The sequence below is a fragment of the Aulonocara stuartgranti genome (assembly GCF_965226115.1).
Source record: "Aulonocara stuartgranti genome assembly, chromosome: 9".
Taxonomy (NCBI): domain Eukaryota; kingdom Metazoa; phylum Chordata; class Actinopteri; order Cichliformes; family Cichlidae; genus Aulonocara; species Aulonocara stuartgranti.
In genome coordinates, this window is record NC_138960.1 from 36,176,748 (window position 1) to 36,191,016 (window position 14,269).

Here is a 14,269-nt window from a genome sequence, read left to right on the forward strand (position 1 = left end):
CTAAATCAATGTGGGCCATGACCCCCTGGTGGACGTCACAGGTACTGCAGGTGAGCCTGGAGCCATCACTGCGTAGTACAAATATCACAAATGCTACAGTCAAACCGAAGTATTCGAGTGTATTTAGCAGTAGTTCCAGTCCTGACAGAGAAAGTCCTCCCTACAGAGTCCTCCATCATCATCATCGTCACTGTGTGATGAGTTTAAATAAGAATCAGTTTTCAGATTATATAGCTTAAAGTGTCACCATGACGACCAATCCTCATCCTCGCACTCAGGACCACTGGAGGACACCAGACTGCAGGACAGGTGTGGTGCAGGTAAACTCGGCCTCACTGAGAAAAACACAAGAACAGAGCTGTTTATCATCTAACACAGCACATAACAGGCAAGGCACGATTGTCCAATCAGCAGCCTCCCTGGTAACACCTTTGTGTCTGTGATTATAAACTAGACTGATGCTGCTGTTCAGGAGTCTCCTCCACTTTCACTGCTAGCTCGCCTCATCTGTTAGTGTCACTGACCTCTGACTGCCCGCCTCAGTAACGTGACCTCTGACCTCTCGTCTTCCTCACTAGTTCAGCCCCATTTGGCGCCTCAGTGATCACTCACATGCTGCCGTTAGCTTCACACAGGTGAAGCACACCTTCAGTTTGTGACGGGCAGCCAATTAGACAGACGCTGGCTCAAAGGGGGAGGGGCTGCACATCTTGTTAAAGTCAGAGGGCTGCAGCTCGAGTCATTCTGCTGCGCAGTGTTATAAACATTACGGTAATGCTCCAGCTGCGGTCTTTATGGGAGAAGGGTCTGGCTGCAGCCACTGGGAGCGCCATATTGGGACCTCCACAGTAACCGGAAACACGTGACCTCCACAGTAGCACTGCACGGATCATCGACTGTGGAAACCTTGCAAGTGGATCATAAAGGTTGGCACAGAGTCTTTCATGTATAAATTTGCCGTTAATAATTATATAATTTTAGAAATCATCTAGTTTGCTTACACTGATTATGTTGGCACTTTGTTAGCGTTACAACAACGGTCAGACCCCCGAGGTATCTAAACTTTAGTAAGACTGCACTTTTGACACCTCTGGTTAGCATTTAGTGGTCAGTTTCAAACGTATTTGATTTTTGCTTCTTATTGAACTACTTTTCACGATCTGTAACATCAATGCACATTGTTCCATTTACTGCGTATTGCACTTTGTTCACGTCTTTCATTCCACCTGCATCAACGCTGTAAAGTTTGTCACAAAGAGATTTATACATTTATAAATACTACTATTCTCTATTCCATTCTGTTCTGCTTTTTTATTGCCCAGATTTTTGTTAGCGTTTGTTAAATTGTCTGTTATATGTCAATAGATATGTATGTCACAAATAAAAGTGTCTGGTAAATTATGTTTTTGTAAAGAATTTTCTCCCCAAATCTCTAACATGCTAACTGTAACATGTTATTTCTGCTAAAACCTGAACTTAAAGGTGTATATGGTGTTTATCTGTTTCTCTCTGTTTTAGATGCACATATCAAATTGGAATTCTGCCTCCAAGCCAGAATTGCAGGAGTGCACCACGTGTTGGCTGTTTCACTGCCCTCTGTGCCCCACTCTCAGCCCTACTGTCAGGGCAAAGATTGAGGAGCAAATAAATGGACACATTAAAAATGCTTTGCCTTTCAAAGGTATGTTGGTATTAAATAAACCTCATAGTTAAAGTTATAAATATGCACTTCTTTTCAGCACCTCTGCAGTGTCTTTGTTGACTTAAAAGTTGCTTTTCACATTGTACAGTTCAGTGCATTCATCAGCTAGAAAAAAGTGTTTTCATTAAATATTTTTTCCTGTTCACCACATTTCCTGACAGCTCTTGTGATCCACAACATTTTGCTTTCATTATTGAGGATGGCTTGGGTATTTTTGTTCATATGTACAATCTGATTGTTAGATAAACTGATTGCATTCTGTACAACTGCATTTAAATTACATATTGTTTTTGTTTTTTTTTCTCTCTTACAGACAAAATGATATGCCGGTGCACTTTCACTGCCCTGTCTGCAACATGACAGTCATACAGCGTGGGGATATGGCAAGGCAATTATTGTCATGTCAGCATTCAGGACTGCTCCCCACTAAACTCTCCGTGGAGCCCCGCCTCCCTCCCGCTGCACTCTCCGTGGAGCCCCGCCCCTCTCCCGCTGCACTCTCCGTGGAGCCCCGCCCCTCTCCCGCTGCACTCTCCGTGGAGCCCCGCCCCTCTCCCGCTGCACTGTCCGTGGAGCCCCGCCTCTCTCCCACTCAACTCTCCGTGGAGCCCCATCTCCCTCTCGATGTCTCGTCTCCAGCATCTAAACCATTTCCTGAATCTTCAGTAGAACATTCATGTGCTCGTCCCTCTGTGCTAAATGAAACTGCGGCTTGTGGAAAGTCCATGAAAATGAAACGCCCTCACTCTGGTCTTACTCTTCTTACAAAAAAACTTCAAGACTCACATGATGAGGAGGCATTCAAACAGGTCAACAGATGTTTGCCTGGCCTGTCATCTGCAGTGTTTGTGTAGAGGGACTTCCTCCTCTTTGTTTCTCAGTTTGCAGAGGACATGGAGCTCTTTTTAAAAGCATGTGCTGACGAGCAGAGACTACAGGTCAATGTGATGTTTGACACTTGATGGACAGATGAAGGCACTGGCTGTTTGTTTGTGGTTTTTATGTGCTGTTTGTTTTTCAGTGTACAGAATTCCAGTTAAGCTTATTATAAAATGTTGTTCACTTGTTTCCATACTTATAGTAAAAATTTTAGTGTAAATGTAACAGCATTGTTTATACTTGTAACTTCAAAGTAAAAAGGTTACAGTTGCTATTAACATTTATGTTTTATCCTGTAATCAATAATATTTTTATACATTTTACGTATAACCCTCTGGGCTCTGTGCTGACTACTACACTGCAGTGGACCAAAAGAATGACACAGGTTTGATCTTAAGGGTCTAATAGTTGTGTGTTGTGCATGACATTGCAACGCAAACATGTATTTGCAAGACAGACTGGAATAAATTATGACGCATCAAATATTACACAGGCTGCAGAGAATTTTTGTTGATACAGACTGTTGAGCTTTGAGTGTCACAGTCAAACTTTGCTTTGAAGCACCTGCTAAAAACACTTTGACTCTTGTAGAGTAAAATATGATTATAGTAAAAAAATCAAAGCTGCAGCACATACAGCAACAAAAACTGTTAGTAAATGTGTCCTGGAGTTTATGCAGGTGCAGAAAGTGCTGCTGCTGTAAGTCAGCCTAACAGCTTCTAGATCACTTATTTTTCTGGAAAGATGGTAAGAAGGGCATCACTGCTCATCTCTACAATCTCCCAGATCTTGGAATACAAGCCTTTGTCCCATGAAAATCACTTCACAGTAGTAGGAGACCTCTAAACCTACAAATGAAGAGTGATCCTGGAAGAAAAAGGGCCCACACTATAGTGACCTCAACAATTGCAAGACAGCTTTGTCCCCGATGCTTATATGAAAAAAAATGAATAAATACGAAGATTTATGAAACCATTAGGACTTTATTACTGTTTTATCTGAAAAGTTACTGGTAATATATGACCTAACTGGCATTTAAAGTGTAAAAAAAAAAAAGAATATAGATAAAATTTTGGTTTTTTGAAGAAAAGGACTGGAGCTAATTTAAAGAGTCAAGTCGGTAAAAGTAGATCAATGTTTTAATAAATATACATTTTACAGCATTTTGTAAAAAAAAAAACACACACAAAAGTTGCCATTTTTGGCAACGAACAAGGTGAGAGAGTTTTATAGTTTTTGCTCTCCTTGAACAAAAATAATAGTGCTCAATAATGTTGATGTTAATCAATTAAATGTCCCAGACTCTACTATTAATAATATAGTGGTCCCTCGTTTATCGCAGGAGTTACGTTCTAAAAATAACCCGCGGTAGGTGAAATCCGCGAAGTTATATTTACAAAAACTGTGGTATTTTGTAAATATAATAAACGCGAATTCAGCTGTGTAATTTTATTAGCAGTGTCCTCTTGAAATGCGCCAACAACATTGAGAGTAACATCCTCCTCTCTGCCCCTTAATGCTCTCTGGGCGCTATGGTAACGCGTAAATAATCCTTTCAAAATAAGACACAACTACAACACGGGAAGACACCCAGGGAAACCGAGGAAAACCCTGAAAACCATACATTTCACACCCGAGGCTCAACTCTCGCGTTGACAAAACATAACTTTCAATACTTGAAATGTGCAATTCACTTGTATTTTTATTTTTATTCCTATTTATTCTATTTATCCCCTTCGTATATTTTATTTATATTGTCTCTGTATTTATATATATATGTGTGTGTGTATAACTCTGTCGGTGCTGTGCTTTTTTGGAAATCGAATTTCCCAGAGGAACCCACCCGAGGGATTAATAAAGTTCTATCTAATCTAATCTAATCTAATCTAACACATGGACACTTTTGGCCACAAACGAGCTGAAGGGATGGTGATTTTTTTAAATAAACCCAGAGTGTTAAAACACTTAGAACCAAATTTATTTTTCAGCAGCATCAATAGTAACAAAAACACAATTTAGTTTTCCCTGTCAAAGTCGATTTAACTGAAGTTACGTGTTTCCGGCTACTGTGGAGATCACGTGTTTCCGGTTGCTGTGGCGGTCGCAATATGGCGGAAACCGGAAGTCAGTTCAAAACAGCCGTGGCGGGTCCCGAAGGAGAAGGAGCTCTGCTGAGATGAGCGAGAGCGGCGCTCAGGTGAGAAACCGAAGCCCGTGTTTGCCTGTGTGTCACGTGACCGCGCTGTTAGCGAGATGAGAGCGCTGTTAGCACCGCGTGACGGTAACTGTCAGAGGGTGTGTGTCTGCTTACAAGCGATGTAGGAAGAAAACAGACAGTTACCTGTTCGAGTTTGGTACAGGTGTGTTGCTGTGACCTTCACTGAGCAGAGCTCTGCACAGCTGGAGATGCTGCCGGAAACTCAAAACACGTGTTTAGTTTGTAGTGTGGTACAGTCTACGTGCTGCAGCAGTGTGTAATGATCTGTACAGTGTATATCCTGGAGCAGTGTGTCATATGGCAGAGTGTATATCCTGGAGCAGAGTGTAATATGGCAGAGTGTATATCCTGGAGCAGAGTGTATATCCTGGAGCAGAGTGTAATATGGCAGAGTGTATATCCTGGAGCAGAGTGTAATATGGCAAAGTGTATATCCTGGAGCAGAGTGTATATCCTGGAGCAGTGTGTCATATGGCAGAGTGTATATCCTGGAGCAGAGTGTAATATGGCAGAGTGTATATCCTGGAGCAGAGTGTAACGGTGTGTGCGTCTTGTCAGCTGTTAGCTCGTCTGGAGGCACGGCGCTCCCTTAAGGATATTGAGCCTCGTCTGTTTCCGGAAGACCGAGGACCCGACCAAGGTGACTGGCCACGCCCACCCACTCACAGCTGACACATGCTGTCAGTCAGGTGACTGTCTCACTGTATGTGTTGTTTCTTGCTCTCAGGTGCGGTGGTGGAGCTGTTTGGGCTGGAGGGCACAGGTGAGTTCACGATGCAGGAAGTGCCTCCACCTTTAACCTGGATGTAAACTGTGTGTGTGTGTGTTGCTCAGGTAAGACGGAGCTGTTGTATCACCTGCTGTGCCGCTGCGTGCTGCCGGAGGCAGCTGGGGGTCTGGAGGTGGATGTGGTGTTTGTGGACACCGACTACAGCCTAGACATGTTACACCTGGTCAGCATCCTGGACAGCAAACTGAGCGCAGGTATATGCACACGCATGCACACACACACACACACACACACACAAACAAACAGGAAGTTACACACTAACCCTTTCTCTCCGGGTCCTTAGCGCTGTTGGCCGGAGCAGACGAGGCGGCGCTGCGCTCATGTCTGTCCCGCCTCCTGTTTGTTCACTGCTACTCCTCCTCACAGCTCCTCCTCACCCTCCACTTCCTGGAGACCACCTTGTCATCACGGCCCGCCCTGGCGCTCATCCTCATAGACAGCATTTCCGCGTTTTATTGGGTGGATCGCTGCGAGGGTGGGGCCAGCTACACCAAACAGGAGGAGAAGCTCAGTAGGTGTGCGGAGCTGCTGGGACGCCTGCTCAGGTGGGTGGAGTTAGACTGATTCAGGCTGCTCGCAGGTCATGCGTTACAGTGCGCTGCGTGACATCACCACCACTCTGAAGGCTTCCGCTGAGCTCTGATATGATCACGGTCATGTGCGCAGCTTTTCTCTTTCAGGTACAAACACATGTGCAGAGTGCCCCCTGGTGGTCAAACTGCAGTGTCAGCACCGTAGGTCAGGGTGTTGGCTGGTCAATCGCTCACGCTCTGACGAGTGTTTGTGTAAAATGTTGGTTTGTTCGTGTTTTGCTGGGTCAAATACCTGAGTGGAGCCTGTGGTGGTTCTGTTCTGGACTGTGGCTCACTAATTTTCTGATTTTTGACTCCTCCTACTCCACAGGGATTACAGAATTACTGTCTTCGCCACCTGTCACGCCATCAGGAGGCCCGGCGTCCCCTCCTCCTCCTCAGACTCCGAGCGGTCGTACCTCTGCCGCTCCTGGCAGAGGCTGGTGACCCACCGGCTGCTGTGCTCCAGGCAGGAGCCAGGAAACAACATGGCTGCCGAAGGAGGACACGACCAGGAGCAGAGGAGACAGCAGATCTTCACCGTCCACTGCACCACCTTCTCTTCGAGGGTCAAGGTCTCCTGGAGCAGCTCCTTCTGTGTGACGGAGGCAGGAGTGGAGTTCCTGTCGGCGTCCGAGGAGAACAAATGTGCTGCACGTCAGTAACTCAGACTCTGGTCCAATCATGGATCAGGGAGATGTCCGTCATCTGGCTGAGGGACCAATCACATTTGAGCCCTTGCCGCAGACACGCCCCTCACAGCACAGACTGTTTACTTCATCTGCGTGTTTTTCTGTGTGATGTGATTCTGTGCTCTGACTGCTGCTCGGCCCACAGTGGAAACAGGAGCAGACTGTAATGAGCTGCACAGGTGGGACTGTACAGGGAAAATGGAGGGGGTGGGGTCAGGATGAGGTCATTGTTAGGGGCCAAAGGGTCAGCATTAGTGTTTGTGTTCAATAAACTGGACATGTATGTTGTGACCTGTGTGTTTGTTTCCACTCAGACCCATCAGCAGATTGTAGATTAATTAATAATAACTGAGGTGGGTGTGGCGTCAGCTCCAGGTGCTGCAGGTATACTGGTACTGTGGGCGGAGCTTATTCTCTCCTGTCTGACATACATAATACATGAAACGACGATCATAACCATCAGTGTTATCCAAGACAGACACGCCCACCACGTCAGCATCCCTGTGATGAGGGTGATGACGTCACTGTCACGGACAGTTTGGCTCTTTTAAACTTTAGTGGCTAATAACCGGAACCTCTTACTGCAGGCGTGGCGCTCTCGGGTCGACACTAACCTGACCCTTGACCCCGACCCTCTGCTCCGTGCTCGGGCACGTGCCTGGCGCGGTCCGGATCCTCGCGCTCCGCTCCGGGACTTCCAGGTCTGCTGACAGAGCCGCTTCACCAGAGCAGTCCTCCAACTGATCCCTCCGCGGGGTCAGACACACTTTTTACACAACACAAACAAATATTCCCGGTGCCCGCGTGGAGGCTTGCACACCGGCACTTTTCACAGGCCGATCCTCGGTACACGCCGCCCGTGTCTGGGTCTGACGGGAGCGTGCGGCCCGGCGAGGCGGGACGTGTTTTGCGGGACCTACTTCCTCTGCTGGCACTGACAGGCGGTGGTTCGGTTGCTCCCAAACATGGCCTCCGTGACGGAGCGACCGCTTCAACTTTAATTTTTCGCCAGTTTTAGGAGTAAAAACCGCGCTTTTCCCTCCGTGCTCCGCCGGGAATGTTCCGCCGGAGACCCGGCCGTGCCAGGCGTGTCAAACGGAGGCTGAGGTTGGCAGAAGTTCGCTGCTGGCTTTGAAGTCGTCGCTCTAAGTTGGCTGAAAGCTGGAGAGGAAAAAGAGAATTGCATCGAATCAGTAAGGACGCTTCTTCCCTATTCTCTCGACACTCCCGCGGCTCGCTAAACGTCCCGCTTCCTGCCGCCCATCCCGACCCGCCACTAGCGCGCCGCGGACCGGGCTGCTAACAGCTAGCCTGCACGCTAACGCTAACAGAGAAGCGATCAGTCAACTGGGCGGTCCGAGCGAGCTAACGGCTAAGCGCTAGCCGCTCCGGGCCGGAGGAAAGCCTTTAAACAGCGAGTTAGAACCACCGAACGGCTCCCGGTACCCTCACCGAGGCCGCACCGAGCGTGTGGGGCTGTGAGCGGGCTCACAGGCGGCAGTACCGGGCTCCACGGCCGCTGTGACAGGCGAGCTTATTAGCATGCTAACCAGCAGGTTACCCACACACAGCCACCCAGCGAGGCTCACCTGAGACCTTAACCTCACCAGACACAACACTGAGCTCACCTGGTGTCCAGCGGCACACCTGGGCAGGTACACGCATAGCAGCTAGAAAAGTGAAAAACACACCAAAATATGCACTAGGTCCGTTTAATCAGCACACTGTAAACACTGTGCACCTGTGCAGGTGAGTACTCTGACCAGCTGACACCAGAGAGCTGCACCTCATCGGTCCCGGGGTATACAGCTGGATTACATTAAGCTGGCACACAGAGCAGAGGGATAATACCTACACAGGCAACAGCAGCGCTCACCTGTACCTGTTCCATCCGAGAGTCAACCCTAATCTGGTTCCAATAATCCCACAGGTGCTGATCGAGTCAATCAGATCATCTGCTGGTTAGTTTTCACTGATTGATTGATCCGTTTGTCTGTAAACAGTCAGAATATGGAGACAGGCGTAGTTTACAGTCTAAGGTGAAGGTGCACTGCAGCTGTTGGTGGCGTGGATCAAAGATGAGACCAGCATCCACAAACACCAGATATTCTCCTTAAACTTCAAACATGCCACATGTCTCTTGCGCTTGATGGTGAATTCACCTGGACATAGATGGTTGCCCGCCCACACAGCTAATCAGCCAGTGGGATTAAAGATGAGCTCGTGTTTTTGTTTACTTCCTGTGCCTGAACTAAACGGCGCCGTAAAGCCATGTTTCCGTGCCGTGTTTGCTGCAGCTCCTCCTCAGCTGCTTTTCTGCCATGTTTGCCGAGCTGAAGGGACCCCGCCGCCCGTCGGACAGGAAGCGTGGACGTTAGAGGTTAATCGTGTTTTAATGTCAGCTGTGATTTTGTGGAGATGATCACTGTGTTTGTTCCTCAGCAGAAGCTCATATGCACTCGCTGTTTAGTTCAGCTCGAGCCAGCTGGGCTCTTCCCACCCCTGATTGGACGTTTGGAGGGCATGTGATCACAGGTCATTGAGCGGAACAGAAGCTCACAGAAATGAAGGTTCAAACCTTTCAGTGAGCACCTGTGCGGCTGTTGGCTTTGAGTCTCTGCAGCTTGCATGCGGCAACGCTAACCGAGGCTGATTTGTCTCCGTGAGGGGGCAGGACCCTGAGGATCAGTAACCTGGGTTCCGGTTGCTGATTGGTTGGTTGCGATGAGGCTGGTCTGGGCCTGCTGTCCTCTGCGTGTCCCCGTTTGTCCTTCCAGGTTTAATAAAGTTCAGGTGACCACGGTAAATAATCCAAATTAGGTCAGTGAGTAAAATAATCCCGGTTATGGTTTGCGCCATCGTTGAGCCGCAGCGGCGTCAGACTGAAACCAGGTCTGGTTAGTGGGGTTTCCTGCAATGAGACAGGGTGGTGCTGGCCTCCACCCGACAGCGGCAGAGCTGAGTGTACCTCCTCAGAATAAAAACATTTTTAATGATCGTCGAGTAAAAACAACAAAATGTCCCACGGGAGCATCTCAGATGGCAGCACCTCTCTCAGGGTCCTTTACCAACGCAGGATGCTGTGACACTGATCAACAGGCAGACAGGGTCAAAGGTCGCTCAGCTTCATGTTGCACGAGTGGCTGGATGAGCTGCTGTGAGGTGGCGGCGGCTTCGTTCTGGTCCAGGCGGGTGCATCAGTTTTTGTTTCTGTTCACGCTCAGAGAGACACAACGTAGTCGCACCTCTGGCAGCTCACAGGAAGTGGTTTATACGGGACCGTGTGGCGCCTGGCAGAGGTTCAGCGCGGCCGGTGTCACTGAGGAAGCTTTTCTTGTCAGTAACAGTCGCCCCTCGGCCCGCCTTTTGGGCGCTTTAACCTCACCTGCTGCTTCAAACACCACTTACACCTGCCGTTCTGACTTTAGGGTGAGCTGAGCGGCACTACGTGGGCCGCTTACATCCGTGTGTGATGATGGCGCCATAGCTGTTAATGGGCAGAGAAACAGACGGGAGAGTGTGGCGGCGAGGGCGTGTGGCGGCGAGGGCGTGTGGCGGCGGCCGTGTGAATCACAAGCTCGAGGTTTAAACTGAGCGTGTCTGCGTGTGGAGGGTTTGCAGTCATGTGACCATCAGCGCTGCAGGGTTAGCTTACCGAGGCCCAGACACCGGTCGCTATGGAAACGCTATGGAAAACTCTGTGTTCCTGATTGGTTCTTGAGAACTTCCTTACGACAGGTTGTGGGAGGGTCTGTAGCTCGCTGTGCACCGTGCTGGTATTGGTTAGCTCCTCCCATCGTTGTTCACGTCCTCCTCGTTCTGTAGGAGGCTCTGCGAACAGTCTGACCTTTGACCTCTGAGGTGTGTTAATGCAGCACACCTGAGCGTCACCTGATCCTCAAGTTTGGTCGCGCAGCGTTTAGGAGCTGCTGAATCGTCCTCGTGGCGTCTGTACTTCACCTGAGCTCAGAGGACGCACAGTGCGCCCTCTCTGTGTGACCTCACACACCGAGCTGCTGCTCTTCCTGGGGGAGTCCCTGCAGGTGTCCAACATCTGGCTGTGTGTGTCTGTGCGTTGTCGTGCCTGGAAGCTTTGAGTCCTTTACATCAGCTTTGTAAACTTTGAGGTGTGACTTGTTCTCGTGTGAAATAGCAGGTCAGCTGTGGAGCGTTCACGTGAGGAAACTCGTTTTATGCATCGGCTGCGCTCACGTGTGAACACACTGTACCACACACAGGTGACACACCTGATGGCTGTGCGGCTGTCCTGAGTTTATAGCGTCTGTGTTCCGCAGTTCACCGCCCAAACACCAGGGGGCGGTACAGTTTCTCTTCTCTTGTTTATTTGTTCTCTTCCAGCTTCCTGTTGCAAAAGTAACAGTAGAAGAGGAAGAAGGTGGCGGGCTGCAGTCAGGTTTCAGAGGGTTTGTGGGCGTGGCTTATGTGTAGTGTGGGTTTAAAGGGGAAGCATAAATCCCAGCTCCACCCTGTTCCTCACCTCTCTCTCTTTCTTTACCCAGAATGCCATCTGAGGCTCAGCCTCAGGAGCCTCGGGACAGAGGGCCACCCCCTCCCGTCACTCGGGCCGGCCGCAGCGCTCAGCTGGCCAAAGCCACTGCTTCTAGCCCCGCCCCTGAGAGGCGGCCCCGTGGGCGACCGAGGAAAGATGGGAGCAGCGGGCGCTCTGGACCTGCTGCCCCGCCTCCTCCTCCACCACCTCCTCCCCCTCCGCCCCCCAAATCAAGAAAGAAGTAAGTGTGTGTGTGTGATGTGAGTGTGTGCTCAGGTGTGCTCACCTGTTCCTGCAGCAGGTTGATCCGTGGTGCCTCCTCCAGCTGAACAACGTGGCTGCAGGTTAGCAGCTGCATGTTTGGTATTTCTGCATAAATGAAGCAGGTGAGTCAGAGGGGAGGATCCTGGAGTCAGAGCAGGGTCAGCACTGATGTTTTAGAGCTTCACGTTCCTGATCCAGCATGGTGCAGACCACCGCAGGCCACAATCGACACCTGTAAGAAGGCCGAGCAGCTCGGCAACAGCTCTGTGTGGTCCCACGAGGCTAACGCCACCTGCAGCACGGCGATGATGTAAAAGTACGACATTAACTGTGTTTAGAAACCACCGCGCTCCATTTTCACTTCAGAGTAACTGAGTAACAGCCTCCTTATTTTAGGACAGAGAAGCACATCTGAGGTCTGGAGTTTGAGTCAGAGGGTCAGAAATGTGTGGAAGCTAGCAGCGCGATCGCCCTGAGGTGGACCCAGAATCATCCAGCAGGGCGAGCCTGGACCTGATCCACACTCAGTGCAGGGGAAGTGATGCTGGAGGTCCTGAAACTTTGACTGTGTGTGTTTGCTGCTTAGATTCAGTCTGTGGAGGGAAGAGTCCTCACAGAGACAAATATACAGGTGTGTGTGTTGGAGAGGAAGTAGGAAGTTGCATGCTGGGTAACGAGGGAGTCTGACAGGGGGCACGTGCTGGCTCCTGGTTTTACCTCCTGCCACACACACAGATCTCTGTTGTGATGTCATCATGTTTACCTGATTCAGGTGTTTCCTGATGCTCATTAGCCAACTGCTTAGAACGAATACACACACACGTTTGTAATTCTGTCTTTGTGAGGACCCTCACCGCCACAGGCTGATCGGGCCTCTGCGGTTAAAGCACTCGTGAGTCTGAGCTGTGACCTGCTGGGCTACACGTGCGTTTCATCAGGACCTTCAGGCAGCTGTCTGAGGAGCCAACGCCGTCCTTGTTTCTGTGGGCGGAGTCAAACAGCTGTGAGAAAGCAGCGTCGGGTGCTAACTGTTGTTTTCCTGATTTCATTGACATTTTCTTTTTTCTTTTTTATTTTTTGATGCTCGTTTCAGTCGGGTGATGATGTAACGCAGCAGCTGATCTCCTCCTGCTGTAACACACAAGTCAGGCATGGCGCTCACATCGAAGGGATCCAGATGTGCTGCAATGGCTTCAATGGGGACACAGCTGGAGGAGGATCCAGAGGGTTAATGCTGTTCCTTCACTGTGTTAACCTCTAACTGCTCTGTGTCTGTGTGTGTGTGTGTGTGTGCGTGCACGCAGGGGGCGGAGCCGAGGACGAGCTCAGGTAGAGGATGAAGAGAGCATGGATGCCACAGAGACGAAGCCCCTCCAGAAGACAGGTGTGTAGAACCAGCTGGATGTCTGTGTTTGAGGCTACGAGGTCTGAGTGTTGGAGGCTACATCAACACGTACACGGCTATTTCTGAAAACTGAGATTCTCCGTTTTTAAAAGAATCCTGTCCACATGTAACCGCCAAAAACGCAGTCAAATGTTGTCAAGAACATGCCAAATCCTAGCCGTGTACAAATGTTGGCCAATCAGAAGTCTCGAAGCCTGGGAGGGAAAGAGGAAACGGGTTTCAAGGACTTCTGGAAAGTTTTTGTTTTTCTCGAAAGGCAGCTAATTTTGTTTCAAATGTGAATATCCAAAAACAGTAGGGGGGGGGGGGAAATCGATACTGTGTGGTATCGTGATATTTTGTTTGCTAATAATGTATCAATACAGGGACGGCAGAAATCGATATTTTGTTACAAAAAAAGTTTTTGTGGACTGGAACTCTGACTTCAGAGCATGTTGATCCTTTTTCTGAGCAAGAATCCTGACACTGTCCAAATGTGTTTAACTGTTTTTTTGGCAGCAATAAACATGACAGTTTACTTATTTTAATTTAAGACATGTTTTATTTTAATTAAGTTTAAAACTTTTTTATTTAATGTAAAATTATATTTTGTTTTAATTTACTTTCAAATTCTTCAGTTGCTGAAGGGGCTGCATAGTTTTCATATTGCATAGTTCAGAATAGCTGTAATTGTACCTAGAGATGGCACGATACCACTTTTTTATGTCCGATACCGATATCATAAATTTGGATATCTGCCGATACCGATATGAATCCGATATAGTGTTTTTTAATCAACAAAACTGTTTTTTAAATATCTTGCTGCATTTTGTATAAGTTCATACTCAAGTTTAAAACAACAACTACACTAAAGCTATTCTGTTATACCTGTATGCATAGTTTCATAGTTCAGCAATACTGATCAATCTAATAAACTTAGACCTACACCATCCTCCCTATTCTGGTATTTTAAAGAGTACTTAGCATAAATATTAAGCAACCTAACTAATAGGGTTCCAACTCCCAGCAACAACAAAAATAAATAAATAAAAAATAGGGAACCACCCCTCACGCGCCACCTCATGATGCTTAATCGACGTAATCAACCTTAATTTGATGCAGTGTGAAAAAAAATGCACAGAAATCAATTATTTTTCAAGAAATATTAAATAGATTCAACATCTTTCTTCAACAAAATTGCAGACTGCACAGATGGTACCTTCCCAAAGGAAAAAGTACTATAGCTTACTAGGGTATA

At 48.2% G+C, this 14,269-nt stretch overlaps 2 protein-coding genes across 9 annotated transcripts in view; both read left to right on the forward strand.

Annotated features, from left to right (window-relative positions):
- The first annotated feature begins 4,647 nt into the window (after positions 1 to 4,647).
- xrcc2 (X-ray repair complementing defective repair in Chinese hamster cells 2) lies at positions 4,648 to 7,141 on the forward strand. The gene is made up of 6 exons (XM_082546837.1): positions 4,648 to 4,778; positions 5,358 to 5,439; positions 5,527 to 5,562; positions 5,634 to 5,783; positions 5,873 to 6,134; positions 6,493 to 7,141. The coding sequence occupies exons 1-6, from the start codon at positions 4,758 to 4,760 to the stop codon at positions 6,824 to 6,826; spliced, it is 885 nt and encodes a 294-aa protein (XP_082402963.1). The 5' UTR covers positions 4,648 to 4,757; the 3' UTR covers positions 6,827 to 7,141.
- Positions 7,142 to 7,467: 326 nt separating this feature from the next.
- The window catches only part of kmt2ca (lysine (K)-specific methyltransferase 2Ca), a 50,494-nt gene continuing 43,692 nt past the window's right edge, over positions 7,468 to 14,269 (forward strand). For 4 of the 8 annotated variants that reach the window (XM_082546697.1, XM_082546699.1, XM_082546698.1 and 1 more), the window contains exons 1-3: positions 7,469 to 8,046; positions 11,374 to 11,604; positions 12,932 to 13,011. In XM_082546697.1, the coding sequence (XP_082402823.1) occupies positions 11,375 to 11,604; positions 12,932 to 13,011 (310 nt within the window). In that variant the 5' untranslated portion in view covers positions 7,469 to 8,046; position 11,374. Of the gene's footprint in view, positions 8,047 to 11,373; positions 11,605 to 12,931; positions 13,012 to 14,269 lie in introns of all 8 variants that reach the window. The other 4 variants (XM_082546700.1, XM_082546702.1, XM_082546704.1 and 1 more) reach the window with 2 other exon arrangements.